The 25,000-nt window shown below is 47.4% G+C and overlaps 2 protein-coding genes across 4 annotated transcripts in view; one reads left to right on the forward strand and one right to left on the reverse strand.

Annotated features, from left to right (window-relative positions):
* zranb3 (zinc finger, RAN-binding domain containing 3) overlaps positions 1-12,597 on the reverse strand; it is a 72,777-nt gene extending 60,180 nt beyond the window's left edge. Inside the window, 4 exon segments of the mRNA XM_042702929.1 lie at positions 424-655; positions 4,554-4,732; positions 5,448-5,466; positions 12,192-12,597. Of these exon segments, the coding sequence (XP_042558863.1) occupies positions 424-655; positions 4,554-4,732; positions 5,448-5,466; positions 12,192-12,343 (582 nt within the window). The 5' untranslated portion in view covers positions 12,344-12,597.
* Positions 12,598-13,193: 596 nt separating this feature from the next.
* The window catches only part of LOC105905273 (R3H domain-containing protein 1), a 58,580-nt gene continuing 46,773 nt past the window's right edge, over positions 13,194-25,000 (forward strand). For all 3 annotated transcript variants that reach the window (XR_004162766.2, XM_031559043.2, XM_031559044.2), the window contains exon 1: positions 13,194-13,340. The gene's annotated coding sequence lies outside the window, so the exon portion shown is untranslated. The remainder of the gene's footprint in view (positions 13,341-25,000) is intronic.

Below are 25,000 nucleotides of genomic sequence, written 5' to 3' on the forward strand. Positions count from 1 at the left end.
TAACAGTTTTATTTTAATTACAAATCCGTGTTGTAAAGAGTAATGAGATATAACCTTAGTCACCATCTAAATGTCAAACTGCACCAAATACAGATGATGATATTTGTATACATATGCACAAATTACACATGTATATTACACATTACACAGTACATTCCTATGCGTGTCTGTCTGTCTGTCTGTCTGTCTGTCTGTCTGTCTGTCTGTCTGTCTGTCTGTCTGTCTGTCTGTCTGTCTGTCTGTCTGTCTGTCTGTCTGTCTGTCTGTCTGTCTGTGCTGGTACCTCCTCGAGTCTCCCCAGTGCGGGTGTGTGTGTGTGTGTGTGTTTGTGTGCGTGCGTGCGTGGGTAACTCCTCTGGTCTCCCCAGTGCGGGCGCGCGTGTGTGTGTGTGTGTGTGTGTGTGCGCGTGCGTGCGCTGGTACCTCCTCTGGTCTCCCCAGTGCGGGCGTGCCCGTCAGCAGTAAGGCTCGGCTGGCACTCTGGATGATGGGCACCAGTAGTTTACTCCGTGCGGCGTTACGGGACTTCAGGTAGTGCGACTCGTCCACCACTACCACCTGGAACTTCTGCCTGGTCAGGGCCTCCACCAGGGGGCGTGCGTCTGTGGTCAGCAGCCCGTAGCCCAGGACCGTCACCTTACTGCTGCTGATGCCCCTACCCAGTCAACACAGAACCCATTACTTACAAACTACTGACTGATAGCATAGCATCACTACTGACTCCTGACTGATAGCATAGCATCATTACTAACTACTGACTGATAGCATAGCATCATTGCTAACTACTGACTGATAGCATAGCATCATTACTAACTACTGACTGATAGCATAGCATTATTACTGAATAACTACTGACTGATAGCATAGCATTATTACTGAATAACTCCTGACTGATAGCATAGCATTATTACTGAATAACTACTGACTGATAGCATAGCATTATTACTGAATAACTACTGACTGTTAGCATAGCATTATTACTGATTAACTACTGACTAATAGCATAGCATTATTACTGACCAATTACTGATGGATAGCAGAGCATCGTTACTGACTGATAGCAGAGCATCGTTACTGACAGACTCCTGGCCGATAGCACTGGACTGGATGAACCTAGCCTTGAGCCTAGCCATGATCCAGACTGGTGCCAGATGAGCAGCATACATATAGTGCTACACCAGTGGCACACCTGCTTACAGTGTTACACCACTATCAATATCATGATATGTAATAATCAATATCTATAAACACACCAATACTGATTCTAACCAACATAATTTCAGTGTGATGGACCAACTGTAATAAGTGTTGAGTTTTGAGTGTGGTACCGTACCCCTTCGAAAAAGATTTGTCTCCAGCACCCCTTTGCCATTATTTCAGTGCCACATTAAACTATCTAAGGCAGTCTTCTAAACTCACGTGAAGCTCAGTCGTGAATGTCTACTGGTTTTAACGGGCCAATTAACTGAGAAGATCTGCATTTTATTACAACGACTAAAAATGTGTTATGACAATCTAAAAATGGCTCACTCCTCATAGCAACGCTCTAGTCAGGTGTCTCTCAGCTACAGAATGGTGCCAGAAATAGTTTCTGTTCGAGAATGAAAATGATTCTGGACATACTACAATAGCACGCACAGGATGCAGGAAGAAGTGTTGGCCTTCAGATGCGTGGCATTGCTGTTTTATGCGTTTTTCACGACAAAAGACAATGACTGCATGACTAACGCGAGCACTGGGGTTTGGGTACAATGACTGCATGACTGCTTGACTAACATGAGCACTGGGGTTTGGGTACACTGACATGTCTAACACGAGCACTGGGGTTTGGGTATAATGACTGCATGACTGCATGACTATCACTAATACGAGCACTGGGGTTTGGGTACACTGACATGACTGCATGACTCACACGAGCACTGGGATTTGGGTACACTGACATGACTGCATGACTCACACGAGCACTGGGGTTTGGGTACACTGACTCCTAACTAACACGAGCACTGGGGTTTGGGTATAATGACTGCATGACTATCACTAATACGAGCACTGGGATTTGGGTACACTGACATGACTGCATGACTCACACGAGCACTGGGGTTTGGGTAGACTGACTGCATGACTAACACGAGCACTGGGGGTTGGGTACACTGACACGAGCACTGGGGTTTGGGTACACTGACTCCTAACTAAGACGAGCACTGGGGTTTGGGTACACTGACTCCTAACTAAGACGAGCACTGGGGTTTGGGTGGACAATGACTTGCATGCCTGCATGACTAACATGAGCACTGGGGGTTTGGGCGGGCGACGTCAGCAATCTGTATCTTAAGCTCTACGTTCGTTTACAATTCAGTGATAATGACATGCTACATGCTCTATGTGCAGTATATTTGTTGGTCTTTCAGGCTGTAATATAGGTGACAGATTGTGGCCATCTTTTTGTTTGACCAATAGGGAGTGAAGAAGACTCCAGCAGAAAATGAAGCTCCATTAACGTCGAGGTGGCTAGGAGGTCAAATACTACTCTACTTACATTGGCAGATTTATGGTCCATTATAACCAACTAGCACATAAATGAAACGCACCAACAACATCTGTGAGATATGTGAGAACCAAAACAAACACAATAATTCCTCCCAAATAAGAGCTTGAACACCTAAACAAACCTGCAATCCATACCGTCTATTCCCCCCCGTCATGGTGTTTCACCACACAAGCACAGACATTTAACTACCCACTTTTCCTGATTTATGCTCCACTTTAACCAGCCAAAACATATACTACATACCAATGTAATCTGTGAGTTGTTGCAGTCATGAAAGGGTTAAGCACTTAAATATCATCCTCGCTAAGAGCTCTGCAGTAAACGTTACCATGGCAGCGACATGCAGGTCAACTTAACCCCTGTGCTGAAATCCACAGAATGAACAAACCAATCTGTGCCGAGTCTCGTTTTAGAAGCATCAATAACCAGTACAAAAAAAAAATACCCCAGAGAGAGGCAAGAGAAAAAAAATGGGGAAAAGAAAAGAGGAAGAAGTCGTAGCTCTTCTAACGAAGCCCCGGACTAACAATCTCTCTTCCGCTCGCCACAGCAGGTCCGCCACCACTAATTGTCTTCATCGATAACACAACCTTCCTCGTGTGTTTCACACACACACACACACGCACACACACACACACACACACGCACCAGGGCTTAATGAGCGCACAGTGTGCACCGGGCAGAATGCCCCCATGGATTGATCTACGGCTCGCTCACTCCACGTCAGGCGATGGCGGTTATATCTGTCCGTGTGTGTGTTCAGACTCTGTGTGTTTTGATTGACAGCTGGACAGGAGTCCGGGTCTGTGTGCGTGTGGCGTGGAAGACGGTGTTGTGCTGGGGTGTTTCTGCTTGACAGTTTTCTCTCGGGGGGGGGGTTGTTTATGTTTGTGTGAACATGTTCTTCCCCCCTGGGGGATGGAGGACAGAGTGTCTTCCGGAAGCCAAATGTGTCAGCAGGGCTGGAGAACTCCCACTTCAGCAAAACAGAACTGGCCTGAGCCTCTGTGCCCTCTCTTTTTCTCTCTCCCTCTCCCTCTCCCTCCCTCCCTCCCTCTCTTTCTTTCTTACTTTCTTCCTCTCGCTCGCTCACTCTCTCTCTCTTTCTTTCTTTTGCTCTCTCTCTCTCCCTCCCTCTTCCTCACTTTCTTTCTTTCTTCCTCCCTCTCGCTCGCTCTCGCTCTCTCTCTCGCTCTCTCTCTCCACACAGCCTGGTCCCAATGTTTCCTTTTAAGGCAAACAGTAACGATCCACCATGACCAACCGAATCTGCAACGGCCCCAAGTAAACAAGTAAACAAGTAAACAAGCAAGTAGACGAAACTAAAATAACTTCCTAACAAGACAAGACAAGATAATCGCAGGAGGAGAGAGCTCATTTTACCCCCAGCACTTAACATCAGTATTCCAACTCATTTCAACAGAAATGGCTCCAACAGATGGCCCATTGGGATTGCCAACTCGTTAGACCAGTCTTCTAATGTTTCACACCAGCTAAATGTTCCTTACAAATATAGACAAATACTAGGGATCCGAATTTTGTCAGTTGAATCGGATTTGGCTGTTTAATGTGAATATTTGACAATTTGTTCCTTTTTTTTTTTACCTCCGCCAAGGAGGTTATGTTTTCGGTGCGGTTTGTTTACCGGTCCCTCGGTCAGTAAGCAGGCTTGCGCAAAAACTACCGATTTGATTTTCATGCAACTTGGTGAAAAGGTGTAGCATGGTCCAAGGAAGGACCCATTAAGTATTGGAGCGAATCCGAATCACTCGCATTTATTTTCCCTTTCGCCTACATGGCTCAATACGGCAAGGTATTGTTCTAGCGTATTTACATAAAAAAAAGTAACATAAACAAACTCAGACATCCATACCATCACTTTCATGTCTGTCTAGAGTACTCACACTTAAAGCCACATAACATAAGACATCCATCATCAGCACTTAGACGCCTGGAATGAGGAGAGATGCGTTGGCTAGACACATTTGGCTCGAGCGAGACCCACCTGGTGTCCGTCTTACTCTCCACCAGGTTGATGTCGCCGGGCAGCAGCTCCGGCACCCAGCGCTCCAGCTCCTCGATCCAGGGGTACTTGAGAGAGGACGGGACCACGATGAGCAGCGGCCACTGGTGTCTGTAGATGCACGCCACCGAGATGGCCTGGATGGTCTTCCCCAGACCCATCTGTGGGACCCAAGGTAGACCCCATTACTACTACCCTCATCTACACGTGACCCTACACATGACCATGGGACCACAACAAACATATTTACCCCAGGTATGGAAGCCCAGAGAGTAGGGCTGAACGATTAATTGCATTTGCGATTTAATCGCGATATGATAAAACACGATTTTCTAACCGCAACGATTAAAAACGTGGTCTAAAAAAAAAAAAATTATATATTTTTTTTTCTTTTCTTAAGAAGATGGTACATTTTGAACACAGTGTTTAAAAAGTGCATGCCTTGTGTTTATTCTTACAATGACTTTGTTTATATTACTTAAATGCACAGTGGCAAAAGCCACCGATTGGTTGTTCTTGATTCTGTAATGAGCAGTTCAATCTCTCTTGCCTTTGTGACTGAGATGGGGAGGCAGATCAGTTTGCTATAGTCTGCAGTCCCTCTTTCGCTTCATGTGATGAACAAAAGCACAGGGGTGTGTTGGACAGGATTCTGTTTGTCAGTGTGGTAAGAAATGTGTGCATGGTGAGGGCTGCTCATTGAGAGATTCTGAGTCTGACTGTGGAATAAATTTGTGTCAGGGTTGATAACGGGAGGTCTGACAAATGCCCGGGAGAGATGAAAGACTGCACAGCAGGCTAAACAGAATTATGCAAGGCGAGAGGAGAGAGAGAGGAGAGGAGAGGAGGGAAAAAAAGGAAAAAAAATGTCCTTACCTCGTCTGCAATCATGCATCTGAAAAACAGAGGGGGGAAAAACAAAACAAGAGATAAACAACACAGAACCGTCACAGCAGCAAACAAAAAAAACATTCTACAAACAAAAAAAAAACATTCTAAATAAGAACTCAGGCTTATTTTACACCTTAACCCTCGGAGTTCCATCACATCCACATCAGCAGCAGCAGCAGCAGCCCTGACTGATAATGAACTTGAAACAAGGCTTTTTGGGCCACTCAAATCAGTGACAAGAGGGGCCTGGCGGAGGGGAGCGGGGGGGAGGGGAGGGGAGGGGAGGGGAGGGGAGGGGAGACCAGAGCAGAGCAGCACATATTGATCCAGGCATTATTGCAGGAGCTGAGCTTCCCGTCTGCTGAACATTGCTCAATATCATTTCACAGACACCTGAACGCACACAGCCACCAATTTGAGGAGGGTTTGCAAGCGAGAGAAAGACAGAGAAAAAAAAGAGAGGGAGAGAGAGAGAGAGAGAGAGAGAGAGAGGAGAAGGAAAAAAAAAAAAGGACGCGAGGAAGAAGGAAGAGAGAAAAACAGCAGGTCAATCTTGGCTGTGGGTGTGTAATTTGGTCCGGCACTGAGGAGCACTTCCACTGCTCCTGCACTCCTTAGAGCCGCGTCTCCTCCTCCCGCCTCCTGTGACCCGCCCGCCATGACAATTAAGGCAGTCTTCAATAAATCAGGAGGCATTAGGGCAGGCACGGGGGAGCACACGGGCACCCTCATCAAAATAAATTAGCTCTTTATTGAGTTTCACACTTTCCTGCGTCGGGTGAAAAATCGATCAAATCAGAGGAGGAGCTGGGGAATTTCATTTCTGCTCTGCAGGAGAGATCTCGGCGAGATGGGGGGGGGGAAAGTGTTGCGCTGTCAAAAAATCTGGGACGCCGACTAAAATGGTCCTCTCTGCAGGTGAACGGAACTAATGACAGTGCAGGACGCGGACGCGCGCGCGCGGGAGACAATTGGGCTGACTAGCGACTCGCACCGAGAAAAAAATGCTTTCATGGTTTTCACTCACAATTTGTGAGATCGCCCCAGTGCACAGTCAGAGAAACGCTCCGGCCCAATGCTGACAGCAGAGCTTTTGAAATAACAAAGGATTATGCCACACACTGCTCTCCGCAACAGAGCTCTTCTAGGAGGAAACGGCCTCCGATCCTACCCCCAAATGACCCGTTTATGAGGGGAAGTCACTACTTTTAACAGCATGATTTAGGTAGAGCCCTGCGTTTCACCTCCTAGCGAAGGCTTGCTACTTAGTGTTAGTAAGCACATATTTCTGGAGCGGGAGCGGCTGATTCTATGGTGACGAACACAGCACATGTCTGACGGAGAGAAGGGTGATGAACACAGGCAGCACGTGTCTGACGGTGATTCTATGGTGATGAACACAGATGAACACAGCACATGTCTGACGGAGATTCTATGGTGATGAACACAGCACGTCTGACGGTGATTCTATGGTGATGAACACAGCACATGTCTGACGGTGATTCTATGGTGTTGAACACAGATGAACACAGCACATGTCTGACGGAGATTCTATGGTGATGAACACAGCACGTCTGACGGTGATTCTATGGTGATGAACACAGCACATGTCTGACGGTGATTCTATGGTGATGATGAACACAGCACATGTCTGACGATGATGAACACAGATGAACACAGATGAACACAGCACATGTCTGACGGTGATTCTATGGTGTTTCTATGGTGATGGTGAACACAGCACATGTCTGACGGTGATTCTATGGTGTTTCTATGGTGATGGTGAACACAGCACATGTCTGACGGTGATTCTATGGTGTTTCTATGGTGATGATGAACACAGTACATGTCTGACGCTGACGGTGATTCTATGGTGACGAACACAGCACATGTCTGACGGTGATTCTATGGTGATGATGAACACAGCACATGTCTGACGGTGATTCTATGGTGATGAACACAGCACATGTCTGACGCTGACGGTGATTCTATGGTGATGAACACAGCACAAGTCTGACGGTGATTCTATGGTGATGAACACAGCACATGTCTGACGGTGATTCTATGGTGACGAACACAGACGAACACAGCACATGTCTGACGGTGATTCTATGGTGATGAACACAGTACATGTCTGACGGTGATGAACACAGATGAACACAGCACAAGTCTGACGGTGATTCTATGGTGATGAACACAGCACATGTCTGACGGTGATTCTATGGTGATGAACACAGACGAACACAGCATGTCTGACGGTGATTCTATGGTGATGAACCCACACATGTCTGACGGTGATTCTGACGGTGATTCTATGGTGGTGATGAACACAGCACATGTCTGACGGTGTTTCTATGGTGATGAACACAGATGAACACAGCATGTCTGACGGTGATTCTATGGTGACGAACACAGCACATGTATGACGGTGTTTCTATGGTGATGAACACAGCACATGTCTGACGGTGATTCTATGGTGATGAACACAGATGAACACAGCATGTCTGACGGTGATTCTATGGTGATGAACACAGCACATGTATGACGGTGTTTCTATGGTGATGAACACAGCACATGTCTGACGGTGATTCTATGGTGATGATGAACACAGCACATGTCTGACGATGATGAACACAGATGAACACAGATGAACACAGCACATGTATGACGGTGTTTCTATGGTGATGAACACAGTACATGTCTGACGGTGATTCTATGGTAATGATGAGCACAGCACAAGTCTGACTGTGATTCTATGGTGATGAACACAGCACATGTCTGACGGTGATTCTATGGTGATTCTATGATGATGAACACAGCACATGTCTGACGCTGACGGTGATTCTATGGTGATGAACACAGCACATGTCTGACGGTGATGAACACAGCACATGTCTGACGGTGTTTCTATGGTGATTCTATGGTGATGGGCACAGCACAAGTCTGACTGTGATTCTATGGTGATGAACACAGCACATGTCTGACGGTGATGAACACAGCACATGTCTGACGGTGTTTCTATGGTGATTCTATGGTGATGAGCACAGCACCAGTCTGACTGTGATTCTATGGTGATGAACACAGCACATGTATGACGGTGTTTCTATGGTGATGAACACAGCACATGTCTGACGGTGATTCTATGGTGATGAACACAGCACATGTCTGACGGTGATTCTATGGTGATGAACACAGCACATGTCTGACGGTGATTCTATGGTGATGAACACAGCACATGTCTGACGGAGATTCTATGGTGATTTTATGGTGAGGAACACAGCACATATTTCTGAAGCGGGAGCGGCTAATTCTATGGAACACAGCACATGTCTGACGGTGATTCTATGGTGATGAACACAGAACGTCTGACGGTGATGAACACAGATGAACACAGCACATATCTGACGGTGATTCTATGGTGATGAACACAGCACATGTCTGACGGTGATTCTATGGTGATGATGAACACAGCACATGTCTGACGGTGATTCTATGGTGATGATGAACACAGCACATGTCTGACGGTGATGAACAGGGTGATTCTATGGTGATGAACGGCACATGTCTGACGGTGATTCTATGGTGATGATGAACACAGATGAACACAGCACATGTCTGAAGGGTGGGAAGCTGCCCTGATTCCTTCTTCATTTACATTTGTCCCCTTCAGTTGAAGAGCGTGATTAATGTGCTGGTCGCTGCCGCTGTTTTTGTCTAATTGCTCGAGCACTCTCTTCTTCTTGTCTGGCACAATGCACACACACACACACACAAACACGCACACACACACACACACACAATGGGAGGCTCAAGTCAGGTGCTTGCCATTTCTCCACACATTAATCATTCTTCCTTAAATAACCTGAAGCGTGCCAGCCGCCTTGCTTCCAGGAGGATGCTCTGCCCCCGTTGCCTGACAACAGCACAGAAAACTTTTTCTCCAACCCCCCCACCCCCCACCCCCATCTCTAAATGTTATCTTCCGAGCCAAATGGCTCAAGTGTCACCTGATGCAGTGGTTTGCCCAGAGAGGAGCTGATGGCAGGGATAATAATGCATTGTTTGGAGCGTGAGAAAAAGAAGAAAAAAAAGAAAGAAAAGAGGGATCATAGAATAGCCTACATTTCCCAGGGTTCTGTGTCACAATGGGCTTATTGGTCGGTGTCTGACTGCAGTGATGAGTATTTTTTTCTCTGCTGTTTTGTCCAGTAACACAACGGCTGATAATGGAGATGATCACACTACTACAATCTGTAGTTTAAACTTAATTTGAATCACAACTAATAACAACACTGTTTTATCTGGAGGTAGTTTAGTATTCTTGTTTATGACGACACAAACACAAACACAAACACAAACACACACATACCTACACAAATGAATACAAAAAAAATCAATGTCTATTGAGCACAGGGGCCCAAAAGCCCAGTAAATCATCTCTCATATTCCCGCCACTGACCCTCAGGTAATATGTGCAAACCCTAGCACTTCTATCAGATGGTGCTTGTGCCTGCATGGGATCATTAAGCAAGATGGCTGTGTCAGCACACCTCCCACTAATCTCCATTCTGAAGCAGGTTTCATCACTTCCCAGCCGTATGATGAATTAGCGTCTGTGCTCGTCCACGTTTGATGCAGAGTTGTTTCAGCGAGTCGTTCGGCCTCCCCGCGACGCCTCGCTGCGTTTACGGTGCTGAGCCTCTTTCTTCCCTGCCTCTCTCTTCTCATTTACATTTACACTTCTCATACGGCTTCATTAGGAGAGACAACACCGGGGCTCCCGTCGTGAGCATCTCCCCCAGAATCAGCGAATGTGTGTGAATTGTGTGTGTCTGTTGTAGCAATGATAAAAGCAGATTGCTCGCTTGGTAAGGAGAGGAACAATTCTACCCCTCTTGTGAAAAGGAGAAAAGAAAGAACAAGTGAAAACAGGGGAGAGGAGAGGAGATACAGAGAGAGAGAGAGACAGATTTACTATCCCTCCCCAAAAATACAGAATCCTTGCATTGTACTGCACAGCGCTGCAAAACCTAGCGCAGCTCATCATCCAACGGGCTTTGGCCATCCCTCAGTCACAGACTATCAGACAGAGGCAGAGACATATAGAGGAACAGCACGAACGGGACAACTACCCCAACATGCGGTGTAGGCGGGCCCACAGCTGCATCACCTTTAAATGTATCTCCATGTTGCCAGAGAGAGAGTGCCAATGCCAACTCCATTAGAACAGTGAGTCACTGCTATGCCTTCGGGCAGTGAAGGGGTGATGCTGGACCTGCGGAAGGAAGTGTGAGAGGGAGACAGGCTCTGAGGATAATTGGCTGTTGATGGAGCCGACATCACAAGTGGCCCCCATCATTTGTGCCCATCAAGTTTATGATGCAGGACCCGGACGACTGGAGAGCCTAATTGCAATCAAAACACTCGGCGACTGAAATTTACATTGATGCCGAAACTGAGGGATGGCTTGTTCCAGCTACCCGGCAGTGTCGTGGCTATATTTACACAATTTGATTGTCTAGACTACCTGGGCTGTAAAACGAAGAAGGGAATTTATTTAAAAAAAAATGTAAGCTGTCTAACAGTCAGGCCCAGGTGGGGGGGGGGGGGGGGGGGCTGTGCGCAAATGGCTTAACCGAGTGTGTGCATTGCTGTGCGCAAATGGACAGCGATCTAGTCCCGGGGTGGGGCGATCTGGTCCCGGGGTGGAGGGGGGGCGATCTGGTCCCGGGGTGGTGGGGGGGATCTGGTCCCGGGGGGGGGGGGGGGGGGGGGGGGGGCGATCTGGTCCCGGGGTGGGGGGCTTTGGGGATCATCTTGTCCCCCGGCCCGAGCCAGACACACAGCAAGCCTGCTGCTCACAGATCATTCCGACTACGAATAACCTCTGATTGCATTATTTCCCGGCTTAAGAATACAAGTCAGTGCAATCATTTGTATAGATTTGCGACATTAGTGAGTACGAGACAGAGAGAGACAGTGTGGGTGGGAAATGGGCATCGATTCAATTAAATAAGCCAGTGATCACAGGCAGCCCGTAAGTACTCTGTCTGAGCCTTGACAGCCACCACTCCCGCCCCCGTCTCGTCTCGTCTCGTCTCGTCTCTCATTCAAAATGGAGTGATGCTCACCTGTCTTTGAACTTTCGCAGCACTGGACTACAGTGGTAGACACACAGCTACCCCACAAAAGCCACTTAAAACACCGGAGCTGACTGACCGAGCGGTACGTACTTGTTGTATGCTGACGGTGCCTCACAATCGATACCTGGCCTAGAGTGTGTAGGCTTTCCCGTTCATTACTAACAGCTTGGATTGCAAGTCCCGGGAGACGCTCCGGAGGGCTCGCGCACGCACGCTGGCTGTCACACCGATGTCTCTCGCCTAATTGACTGACTGACCCCGTCCGCCGAGAACAGCTCCTCCGATGTCACCGTATTGATCACTCCCTCATCACAACATCTTCAAGTCAACTCCCGGGACCCGCTCTCCCCTAGGTTTTCATCGACTACAGCTGACTTCTTGGTGAAGTAAATTAGCAAGTCTGCGACCTCAGTGTTGCAACGCTGGGGAGATGTTTTTATGATCTTTTAACGTGAACTCCACGGATAAGCCTCATTTTCAACCAGAAGAAGCACGTGAGAGGCTGAAAATCAGGGGGTCTTCAGAGGGAAGTGTTTAGTGGTAACTACTACCATACAACACTCAAAACTGCGAAGTGAGCACTTACCTTCCCTTTCTTGACAGGGCAAACTCAATCCCTTCTCGCTGAAAAGGCATCAACTTCCTCTGTAACTTCTCAGGCAGAGACGCAAACTCGTGGTCCCCTCCCTGGTCTATAGAAGATATCTGACTGCAGCTTGTTGGGCTGTTCTTCTCCATTTATACAAAAGAAATAATCCTCAAAAAGATAGACCGTGCCTATAATACACAGCGTTAGTTACAGGGGGCAACCATGGACAGTAAAAAAAAAAGACAGGTTGCAGAAACTACAAGTGTTGTGAAGATCATCTGACAACGTTCAGCAAGGCGGTAACTTCCCAAATCTGAGAGACGGAGTAACTACTTTCACATCTTAAATAAAGCGATAACACTTTCAAAACTTCACAATACCATTACACGTTTGTTTTACACGCTACAGACGTTTCGCGCGGTAATGTCGAAAAGTTCGGCTGCGTGGGTGTACGTCATTATGGCGCGACGTAAAGCTGTTATCAAATACACTGAAGAGAGACCTCTGTGCTGCTAAATCCCCTGTGGTCAAATCCAGCGTTAATAGTCATACATATCTCACAGCAGGTTGGTTTGAATTAAGGTATTTTTGTGATGTTAACTTATTGTTCAACGTTGAAGAGGTCAGATTTGATGTTGGTCCTGTTCAGAACATAAGACAAATGTGTGCGTTAAAGGAAGCTACCACCATTCTCTTGTTACTGACATTTCCTTTATTACAACCTTATGACCACCGTATGTGACTTAATGAAACAGAACCGACAAATCTGACTCGGGTACCGATATAACAGATCGTGTATTCAAACTGTTCAGCTCAACTAGATCCCTAAACCACACTGTAATTAATATTGAATGAATGAATATTTACACAAAACAGTTTTACACATAATCGTTGTAATAATAAGTCGCTGGTTCTAGGAGGAGGGGGTTATGTGCAACCTTAGGCGCTTTGATTGGCCATACGACCTGCCAGTCGCAGTGTTTCCTATTGACTCTCTTCTTTCAGTGAGTCCCATATCCTTTGCTTTACCTAGTCAAGCGTCTAGTGTTGCTGACTTAGCTACAGATTGACTGCAACCAACCAGCAATACATGCTTATGCGGCATAATTCATTTATCTAAAACACAAAATACTGTCACCCTACCTGGTAAGGAGATATTTGTTGTATTGTTGTTCTATGTGATGTGCGATTGTAAAGATACATTGGCGCAAATTATACTCGTTGTTGTGTCGTTTACCAGATTCGGAGCTAGCAAGCTAGCGCCATTGGTTTCGTTAGCTAATGTTAGCTAGCTAGCCTGGACAATGCAAGCTGATTGGTCTGCCAGAATCTTGTAATAGCTAGCTAGCTAACAAGATAACAAGGTATTCAACCTAAACTCATTGAATACGATGTTACTATGGAACTATGCATTATATTACAAACAGCAAGTGAAACAAATGCCCTAAAAGTGGGCAAAATGACACATAACCTCGCCAACCGATCAATAATTTTCCAGTTCGTTTGCTAAAAATAACATTTGCGACGGTAGCTAGCTAGCATACTGGGGCCTGTCCATTTTAACGTGCTTGCTAGCATAGCTGCCTGGTTGAGTTGTACTGTCTTGTTTGTTGCAACTGTTGTTTAAATAAAAACAATACAGCAACACAAGGACAGTCAGTGAGCTAACAATCGTAGCATTAGATAACTGATGTCATCTCTTTGGTCAAATAAAAATAATCTCATGTTACTGTTGAGGTGTGGGAGGAAGGCTTTAGCCTGGGTTTGGGCCTTCCATGTTCTCATGTGGTGTAAAGGGGTAAAGCTAACTAATGGCTATACGCAGTGTAACTCGGGAAACTTGTTAGAATTGCTAATTGCTACATAACAAACAAGGTACCTGCTATGTTGACATCTGTACCTTGTTTCTCGCATTTTTGTTGAATCACAAGCTATGTGTACAATGCTTGTTGGAAGCTAACCCAAACAGGAAGCTAGCTACCTATCGCTACCTAACTAATGTTTGGCAAGCACCATTAAAACTGTTGCGGAGTGGTTTGGAAAGGTAGGTAGCTGGCTAACGTTAGCTAGCTAATTTGAGCTAACAAGTCGGTAAGCCACTTGCTAGGTTAAGATATTTTATATATATCATTTGTGTATAAGTGAAAGTTTGAATCATGTACAGTATGGTTACATAGCATAGAACAGCAATGACCCAAGTTGTTCACGAGTGACTGTAAAATGATAACGTTACGTCTGCGAGTTTAAGTAACCTTAGCTTCTGCCAGCTAGCCACGCGTCTACCGGCAGCTTGCTTTCGCGCTATATGGTAGCTAACATCAGGCTACTTCGTCTACAACATAACTCATACTAAATTGTAACGAGCTAACGCTGCCGGTATGATGTTGACAATGAATACTTGACTGTGTGAAGTGTTGTTGGAAGTTAGTCGAGTCGTTAGCTATCTGGTTGTGACTTACATTTAGTGAAGTCAACTCACCACACAGTGAGGTATGTTGCACAGTTAACTTGCCCAGCTAACGTGAGCTATCTCAAAATGTTCAGTGACAGATTCACTATGCAAACTAATAGGTTAACTTAAATTATCCGCTACACTCCGCGGGCCTTGTGTTTAACTAGATGTCTATTTGAACATGCCGTATTGGAAGGCTCTTGGCCTGTATCTGTCAAAGGGAATATTAATAGCCCACAAAATGGTGCAGGAAGAAATGATGCACGAGTTCCTGTGGATTATGGCGACGCGGAACTGCATCTGCATCGCCTCACAGGGTTCTCACCTCAGGGCGCTAGCTTCAACTGTCTCACCTGGTTTAGGCTTGGCAGAAGCCTTGTTGCTGTTTACACAAGGCCTGATGTTACCTGCTTAACAGCCTAACTAGCTAAGCTTGCAAGTTTACACTTCGGAGAGCACAGTAGGCTATGTAATCCAGAGTAGGCAAGATGTTGGTTTTTCCAACACAGACATGTTCTTTATTTAATGTCTTTCCTTATGTTGTCTTAATATGCATCTTTATGCAGAGTGACTGATCACACAAAATGATACCTAAAATACCAGACAGTGTTATTTTGTTGTTTTGAACATCAAAGTTTCATTTGTATGAAATCTACTATCAAGTCTAAGAAGTTATAAGGTTCATGTTCATTACTGCAATTCCTGGAAGCAGTCTGTTGCTAAGAAACACATTTCCCCATATGGAGCATCAGAGAGAGAAAGTGTTTTTTTCCCCTCTGTAGATAGTGCCTGGTGTCTTAATTACTTGTGTTCCAAAGGCAATGAATTTCAGAGCCTTTAGAAGATTTCCCCCCAGGTTTTCTGGTGTTTTTTGAGGCCGCTATATAGTCTCTCTAAATTGTTCCCCACCAAGGTATTTCTTTTCTCCTTCTCACTCGAGTTAAGAGCTGTCCTCTTTTTATAATGTCTCCAATGGCTTGTTCTTTACAACCTATAAGTTAAGTGTGAAATGGTTGGCTCTGTCATCCATCTGCCTGACCTCCCCCCTCTCCCCATTTGGCTGTCGCAGAAACTGGAGGTTTAGGTGCACCGTAAGATCACCCAAGGAATTCACCACCTAAACTAAATATAACCAGACTCTGGAACTCGTCCCTGCCAGATCGGGGCCAGATCCGTCTCAGGGTGGTCTGTTTTCCAGAGAGATGGAGCCTTTTAGGGCATAGGCATCGCACAACACGGTTGACAACTGGGACTAACTCGGCCAATATCTGACGCCCATTCCCTTCATAGGCAACATCCACTCGCCACAGGTTTAGCTGTTGCTGCTCTGTTGTGTGTGTGTGTGTGTGTGTGTGTGTGTGTGTGTGTGTGTGTGTGTGTGTGTGTGTCATAGTCCTAAAAGAGAAATCGAGCACAGGGGAGATGGATTAAATAGACACCGACATGGGGGTGGACAAGGACAAATAGGCAGGTGAGAGCAGGAAATGGACAGACAGACAGACAGACAGACAGACAGACAGACAGACAGACAGACACGTGAGGCACAGACCCGCTCCACCGACTCACGACTCTCACGGCCTCGTCCAAAGTGAGGGACGAGAGTCTGAGCAGTGCTGCTGTGATGAGGATGGAGCGGAGCCTGTCGGCATGGTGACCCCGAGCCCTGCCTCAGCGCCTCCCCCTCCCCTCCCCTCCCTCCTCCCCCGCGCATCACATCTCGCCCTCGGGGACCTCATTAGGACACAGGCGCTATTTGCCAGGGCTTTCTTCTTAAACGCACATTATTCTGTTCCCTTCATTTTCTCTTCGTCCTGCTTCATTACAGAGTGTAGAGTTATTTGTGTTTTGGGGACGGGAAGTTTTTGGCACATCCGTAGAGGGTTAGAGTTGTGAATAAACGCGCGTGTGCGTGTGCGTGTGCGTGTGCGTGTGCGTGTGCGTGTGCGTGTGCGTGTGCGTGTGCGTGTGTGTGTGTGTCTCACCAGTCCTCCACACTGAGGCGTACCACACGCATGTTGCAGACTCGTTAATTACAGACCCCCACTGACGCCATCGCTGCTGCTGCTGCTGCTGCTGCTGCTGTAGCCTTTCGTATGCAGATGAACTGCTGCTGCCACCCGCCATTCAGCGGCAGTTTTCATGAAACACGAGAACGAACTAACAACCGAGGGCTAGGATGCTGAATGCTTCTGGATGCTTCTGCATGTTTGCGTTATCTGTCCATAGGCTTCACCACCTGTCTGTTCTGTATGTGATGGCAATTTGTTGTTGTTGTAGTGTGTCCCGTCTGCAGTGGGAGGCAAGCATTTGTTTTATAACCTGATTTACCTTTGAGAAAGTGGGTGCAGTTTAAATGGGTAAGGCTAGGCACACTCGGAGCAGCTGGTTCGGTATCTCTCTCTCTCTCTCTCTCTCTCCCCTCTATTGTGCTCTCTCCATTCTGTGTGTTTGCGGGTATTTCACTACGAGTTGTGTAAGGTCAAGGCTGCTGGGGCATTTGTCGGGGAATGTGTTTTTTTATATATTTATTTATATATATATATATAAATAAATGCAGGCGATGGCCTTAAATTGTCTCCCTGGAAGAGCTAAAAGGCGAGCTAATTGTGATTAGCAGGCTTAAGCGTCTCTTTTCAAAGGGAGCTGTTAGCTGGTGGGGCGCCGCGGGCGATGTGCGCTGTCTGACACTGACAGCCTGCCCCTCTATTGACCGCTCCCCCTCATTGGTCATCCTCGCGCCTGGGCTGAAAGGAAGTGGGGGAGTGGTTGCTGCAGGTCCTCTTTTTCTCCCTCTCTCTCATCAGTCTCTTTCTCCTACAGTCTCTTTCTCTATCCCTCAGTCTCTCTCTCCCTCAGTCTCTTTCTCCCTCAGTCTCTTTCTCTATCCCTCAGTCTCTTTCTCCCTCAGTCTCTTTCTCTCTATCCCTCAGTCTCTTTCTCTCTATCCCTCAGTCTCTTTCTCTCTCTCCCTCAGTCTCTGTCTCTTACAATCTCTTTCTCTATCCCTCAGTCTCTTTCTCTCTTTCTCTCTCTCTCTCCCTCAGTCTCTGTCTCTTACAATCTCTTTCTCTCTCCCCCAGTCTCTTTCTCCTACAGTCTCTTTCTTTCTCTCCCCCTCAGTCTCTTTGTCTCTCCATCAGTCTCTTTCTCTCTCTCTCTCTCTCTCTCTCCCCCAGTCTCTTTCTCCCTCAGTCTCTTTCTCTCTCCCCCTCAGTCTCTGTCTCTTACAATCTCTTTCTCTCCCCCTCAGTCTCTTTCTCTCTCCATCAGTCTCTTTCTCTCTCTCCCTCTTTCTCTCTCCCTCTTTCTCTCTCTCCCCCAGTCTTTGTCTCCTACAATCTCTTTTTCTCTCCCTCAGTCTCTTTCTCTCTCAGTCTCTTTCTCTCTCCCTCAGTCTCTTTCTCTCTCCCTCAGTCTCTTTCTCTCTCCATCAGTCTCCCTACCTCATTCTCACTCTTTCGCTCTCTCCCTCTTTCTCTCTCCCTCAGTCTCTTTCTCTGTCCCTCAGTCTCTTTCTCTCTCCATCAGTCTCTTTCTCTGTCCCTCAGTCTCTTTCTCTATCCCTCTTTCTCTCTCCCTCAGTCTCTTTCTCTCTCCCTCAGTCTCTTTCTCTGTCCCTCAGTCTCTTTCTCTCTCCATCAGTCTCCCTACCTCTTTCTCTCTCCCTCTTTCTCTCTCCCTCAGTCTCTTTCTCTCTCTCCCTCAGTCTCTTTCTCTCTCCCTCAGTCTCTTTCTCTCTCTCCCTCAGTCTCTTTCTCTCTCCCTCAGTCTCTTTCTCTCTCTCCCTCAGTCTTTCTCTCTCCCTCACTCTCTTTCTCTACCTCTCAGTCTTCCTACCTCTTTCTCCTTCCCGTTGTACTTCTCTGCTCTGAAGCTCCTCTGCTCTGACAGACAGCTAACTGACTAATGACACCCCCCTCCTTCTCCCTCGCTCTCCCTCGCTTTTCTCTTTCCCCTTCTCCCTCCCTCGCGCGCTCTCTCTCTCCCTCGCTCTCTCTCTCTCCCCTTCTCCCTCTCTCTCTCTCTCTCCCCTTCTCCCTTGCTCTCTCTCTTTCCCCTTCTCTCTCGTTCTCTCCCCCCCCCCCCTTCCTCTGCCGTTTGTCGTTGCCCCTCCCCTCCTGCGCTGTGAGTGGCTGGCTGAGCCGCTGACATCACCCGCGGCCAGCTGTTGATTTGGTGTCAGCCGTGCAGGCAGTGCCTGAGAGGCTGCCTGACTGACGATGGGTTCAGGCAGGTAAGGAGCGGCACAGCACAGCCCAGCGCAGCTCAGCCCAGCACAGCACAGCCCAGCGCAGCCCAGACACTCGGACGGGGAGGCTGAAGGACTCTGCCTGCCATCTGCCGTGTGACTGCTCTGCCTCTCTGCCCGATCTCGCCTCTCTCTGAACGGGACACGCCTGTTCGCTTCCTCCCCACCTCTCTTCCACTCTCCTCTCCTCTCCTCCACCACCACCACCTGCTCCTACCTACCCAACCCCTCCTCCTCCTCCTCCTCCTCCTCCACACCCTTCTCCACCTTACCTCACCTGATCTATCCCACCCCCCACCCCCCAAACCATCTCTATCTCTGCCTCCAACCCCCCAAGCCCAGCCAATGCTGCTCTGGGTACTATGGAAACTAAACCTCTAGCCAATGGACAGGATGAAGCCCACTGCGAGCCAGGTGTGTCTTACCTTCTCTAAGGTGCGTCCGGGCGGGGTGTTTTTTTTTTTTTTTTTTTTTTTTCTTTTTTTTTTAATGAGAGGGGTCGGGTGATCTGTTTGTTTGTTTGTCCTCTTCTGAGTGTTTATTTGCTCTTGTTTATTTGCTCTTGCGAGTTAGACGTGGTTTAGGTTATTGTTGCTGCCACTATGGCTGGTGTTCTGAGTGCTGCGAGTGGGGCGTGTTGAACTCTCCCACTCTCTCCCTCCTAGTTCTCCAATCTCAGTCTGGTCTTTCGTAGCCTCTTTGGAGGACAATAGCTGTAAATCAGTGATCTGGTTCACACATTGCGATGCGTCAAAGAGAGAAAATATTTGTGTGCAAATGTTCGGATTTTGTGACACAACGGGCGTTGGACATTCACTGTGTTCGTTGAAGTGGTCTGGGTCTGTGTGTGTGTGTGTGTGTGTGTGTGTGTGTGTGTGTGTGTGTGTGTGTGTGTGTGTGTGTGTGTGTGTGTGTGTGTCGGTGATCTTTTTTCCGTCTACCTGCCGGGGCTGTGCAGGTGCAGTCATCTTCATCTCCACCCAAACTTCTCACTCACTCACTCACTCTCTCCTCTCCTGCTCTCTCTCTCACTCGCTCCTCTCCTCCTCTCTCCTGCTCTCTCTCACTCGCTCCTCTCCTCCTCTCTCCTGCTCTCTCTCTCACTCGCTCCTCTCCTGCTCTCTCTCACTCGCTCCTCTCCTCTCCGCTCAGTAGACCACCCCAGGGCACCATTAGCAAATATAATTTCGAATGCGGCACGCTCTGCTCTGCTCTGCTCTGCTCTGCTCTGCTCTGCTGTGCGGTGCGGTGCGGTGCGGTGCTGTGCGGTGCTGTGCTGTGCTGTGCTGTGCTGTGCTGTGCGGTGCTGTGCGGTGCGGTGCGGTGCGGTGTAATTTGCGCGAGCGACTCTACGAACGCGGGGGTAATTGGGGTAATGTGTTTCCTGATGAGCTCGTGGCTGAAACCACACAGGCTGCTGCGGCGGCTGCTGCTGCTGCTGCGGCTGCTGCAGACCCCAACTTCTTAATTAGAAAAACTCGCCCCGTTTTAGCATATTCTGAAACACATCCTGTTTACATGCAGAAGGGTGACGTGAAGGACAAAATTATGAAATCATTAGTTGCAAAAGTGTTTTTGTGAATCCGTGTATTGATGTGTGTGTGTGTGGGTGTGTGGGTGTGTGTGCGCGCGCATGTATTTGCCTTGTTGCAGGAACATCTTTTAAATATCTGGTGCAGAATTTCGAATTGTCCTCTTGAAATTGCCTTTGGAGTTTTTGCAGACAGTGTTTATTGGCCCGAGCAGAGGTCAGGTTTGATGAGCGCGCTCGTCTGCCGGTGGAAACACACTTTTAATGGTCGGTAATGAAACGGAATGACTGTGGCTCAAATTGCGTCTGGCTGCTTAGGCATTTTCTGCCACCTTTTAATGACTGGGGATACTTCTGTCTGTCTGGCTGGCTGGCTGCGACTCTTTGCTCTGTGACTGTGACTTGATCCATTCATTTGATTCATTTCACGCTGCTTTCTCAGTGGCATTTGTCTGATATTTCATCCTCTGTTTGAACACCAGTCTAGGTGTGTGTGTGTGTGTCTCTCTCTCTCTCTCTTTCTGTGTGTGTGGGAGTGATACACACACATATATATATATATATATATATATATATATATATATATATATATTCCCCGTCTTTTGTCATAGTCTTGTAGAGGCAGCTCCGTGCATCTCGCTCTGCTGGTAATCTGGAACCTGAGGGTTGAATAGATTAGTGGCATCATCACTTAAAGCCCCAGTGAGATTGAATGCCCCCCTTGCGCCTGTCTCGTCTGCCCCCTCCCCGGGCTCTGTGTCGCCGCTGACACTTCAGCGTTTACTGGCTTTTTGCCCCTGTTGAATTGTGTGTGTTTGTGTGTGTGTGTTGGGGGAACAGCGCTGATTGTTTGATGCTTTCTACAGTGTGCGACGGCTCTCCTGGTGTGTGTGTGTGTGTGTGTGTGTGTGTGTGTGTGTGTGCGACAGCTCTCTCAGGCTCTCCTGGTGCTTTGTTTCTTTCTAGCGCCCACACTCTTGTCCTCAACCAGAGAGCAGACTTGTGTGTGAATATAGGGGTGAGGGAGAGTAGATTTAGTGTGTGTGTGTGTGTGTGTGTGAAAATGGGATGATGTTTTCTATGCCCCGTCAAGTCTTCTGTTGTAATGGAGCGCGGAGCATGAAAGGTCCCTGGAGAGAGAGAGAAAGTGTGTGTGTGTGTGTGTGTGTGTGTGTGTGTGTGTGTGTGTGTGTGTGTGTGTGTGTGTGTGTGTGTGTGTGTGTGTGTGTGTGTGTGTGTGGGGCGTGGATACTGGGTTGTCATGTCTGAACAGGGACCGTGGCAGAGGGAGCATCCTCTACACGTGTGTGTGTGTGTGTGGTGACAGACTTCATCAGCCCAGACTAGGGATGGGCATAATTAATCGACGATCGATTAATTGATCATTAAGAATTTCCTCGATGAAATTATTTTTTCATCGATTAAAACTAATGCATGTTCTGTTGCGTAGTGTGCGTGTAATTTATTTATTTTAGGACTGTCAAAGTTAACGCGTTATTCTATGAGATTATTGTGGCGGAGATTAATGCAATCAAATATTTGAACGCAGTTAACGCAACTTTGTTTACTTCCGGTGCGCGTTGACCCGTGGCACGAAACTGCCCCTTGTCTGCAGTCAGTTAGATAGAAGAGACCGAGACGGTAGTTGAAGATGGAGAGAGCTGAGGGATTGTTGGGCGGAAAGTTTCTGTTTAAGAGGCAAAATGACAGAACAATCGACAAAACTAAAGTTGTATGTAGCATTTGTCAAGCTGAATGTAGCTATCACAGAAGCAGCTCGTGTTTAAGTTATCACCTTAATGCAAAGCACCCGACAGAAAGCAGTCCCAGGTTAGATGGTCGCCAACCCACACTCCACGACTTCTCTAGGAAATTAACTAGACCAGTCCGTGAAAAGGTTACCAACGCTGTAGCAGTTTAGGTTGCCTGTGACTGTCGGCCCATCAACATAGTTGAAGACGGTGGGCTGACTGAGGTGATTCGAATTGCTTCAGGGGACAATTCTTACGATTTACCGTCGAGGGGCACCATTGTGTCTCGCATACATTCCTTGGCTGATGGCGAGAGAGCACGAACAAAATACAATTAAACAACAGTGTCTAAAATAATGAATGAAGTGATTACTCGTTAATTTATAAGATTTAGTCTTTAGAAGAAAACAAACTTTTAATCACGATGAATCTAGATGAATGAATTTCAAAATGTGAGATTAATTAGTTAGAGAAAAAAAAAACAAAGGTCAGTTGTGTTTATGAGCACCGGCTTCTAGCTGTCGGCTCCGCTGCTTAAGAGTACAGCAGCGCATATTTTCAAGTGTAACCATTGAACGGATAACGTTTAACTGCCACAAGAGTTGTCCATCTTGTAAGTTTAACTGCCACAAGAGTTGTTCATCTTGTAATAAATATCTCAATGAGGAAACACGCTGTGTTTTTTCTATTTTCACTGCATTTTAATATAGCCTATAAATAGTGAATTTTAATATAAAAATATTAATGATTAATCGAAAATCGATCGTTAATTCTCCCGACGATCGATTAAGACAATTTAATCGAATGCCCATCCCTAGCCCAGACAGAGACTCTCCAGCCTCAGGTGTGAGACGGCGGACTGAAGGCTGACGAGGGGTGAAATTGAGTGTGAGAACACGAGACCATGGTGATGTGGGAGTGGAGGAATGATGAGAGACAGCGAGCGAAGGAAAGAGAGCGTGCGAGTGAACGGATGAAGAAGAGGTTGAGAATAGAAGAGAGTAAGAGGGTAACAGAGCGGGGGGGGGGACTGAGTCAAAAAGGGGAAGGAACAGAGTGAGAGAGAGAGTGAGAGAGAAAAGGAGGGAGAGGTGGAAGGAAAAGAAAAATGACAGAGACAGAGGCAGAGGCAGAGGCAGAGGCAGAGGCAGAGGCAGAGGCAGAGGCAGAGGCAGAGGCAGAGGCAGAGGCAGAGGCAGAGGCAGAGGCAGAGGCAGAGACGACGCTAGCTGTCTCAGCTGTAGGTCTGAGAGGGCCAGCTTCATCTGTGCCCTATCTAGGCAGGCAGCCAGACTACCAGGCTCCGTGTGTGTGTTTGCGCGGCAGGAGGCTGGTGTGTGTGTGTGTGTGGGGAGGGGGCAAGGTCAGCCTGGGCTAGGAGGCAGCAGCAGGTGTGGGCGTCCTCTCTCTCTCTGTCCTACTCTCTCTCTGTCCTACTCTCTCTTTCCCTCCTCTTCCGCTGCCTTCTCTCTCTCTCTCTGTCCCCTGGTCTGCTGTGATGTGGAGCTGGGTATGCTTTTAGAGGTGTAATTGTCCTTGAGTGGTCCATTTAGAGCGCGCCCGTGATTAGCTCGCTAGCGCCCGTGATTAGCTCGCTAGCGCGGCCGCCCGCCTGCCCTCTCACCCCAGTGGAGCTTTTCTCTTATCACTCATTTCCATTCAGCGGCCAATCAGACAGCAAACCCGCTTCTCTCTCTCTCTCTCTCTCTCTCTCCCCCCACTGGTTCTCTCCCTCATGCATACTCTTCTTTTTTATGTCTTATTTTAGTCTTTATTCCCCTTTTATTTTTTCCTCTTTTGTGTTTTTTTTTTTTTTTTTTGTCTGTCTGTCTCTTTCTGTCTGTCTCTCTCTGTCTGTCTGTCTGTCTCCCTGTATCTCTCTCAGACAGACGTCTAGCCCTTGAGATTTGGGGAGTAGAGGATGTTTAAACAGGAGGCATTTTTTCGACCAACTGATGCCTGTAGGGGGGTGGAGTTGGGGTGTGTGTGTGTGTGTGTGTGTGTGTGTGTGTGTGTGGTGGTGGTGGTGGTGGAGGAGGAGGTTATGTGGGTGGATTGTTGACTGTTTTAGTGTCCTCCAGCAAGCCAGTGCTGAATCTGTCCTCAACCACAGAGACCGAGTGAGGGAGAGGGGGAGAAAGAGAGAGAGCGTGATAGAAAGAGATAGATGGGGAGAGGGAGACAAAGATGGCACAGCTGAGCTCCGACAGCTACTGCTGAAGAACGGCGCCTTGCATGCCGTGTGTGTGAGAGAGAGAGAGAGAGAGAGAGGGAGGGAGGGGGGGGATCTGGTCTCTTCCACCTGTCACTGTCACTGACACCACCTGTGTTCGTGACACGGAGTGTGTGAGACTCTAATCTCCTGAATCCTCCTCAGCCTGTGTGTGTGTGTGTGTGTGTGTGTGTGTGTGTGTGTGTCCGTCTCCGTGTGGGTGTATGCTCGCTCACATAGAAGTGTGAACATGCATATGATTGTGAGGCTGTGTGTGATTATGTGACTGTGTGTGTGTGATAATTGATGCGTGTTTGTGAACAGACATTTGGCAGCAGCTGTATCTGTACGTGTGATTGTGTGAATTGAGATCTAGGCTAAGAGAGTGGGTGTGTGTGCATAGACTCGATGTCTGTGCGTTCATAGAACATAATTGTGTAGATGCCATGTGTGCGATTGTGTGATTATATCAGTTGTGTGCCTATATGTTTGTATGTGATTATGTGCGTGGATACATGTATGATATAGTGTGTGTGTGTATATTGTGCTTGTGATTTGGTTTGTGTGGTTATGGATAAGATTGTGTGTGTGCGAGTGTGTGTGTGTGTGTG

The sequence above is a fragment of the Clupea harengus genome, chromosome 21 (genome assembly GCF_900700415.2).
Source record: "Clupea harengus chromosome 21, Ch_v2.0.2, whole genome shotgun sequence".
NCBI classification, from domain to species: Eukaryota; Metazoa; Chordata; class Actinopteri; order Clupeiformes; family Clupeidae; genus Clupea; species Clupea harengus.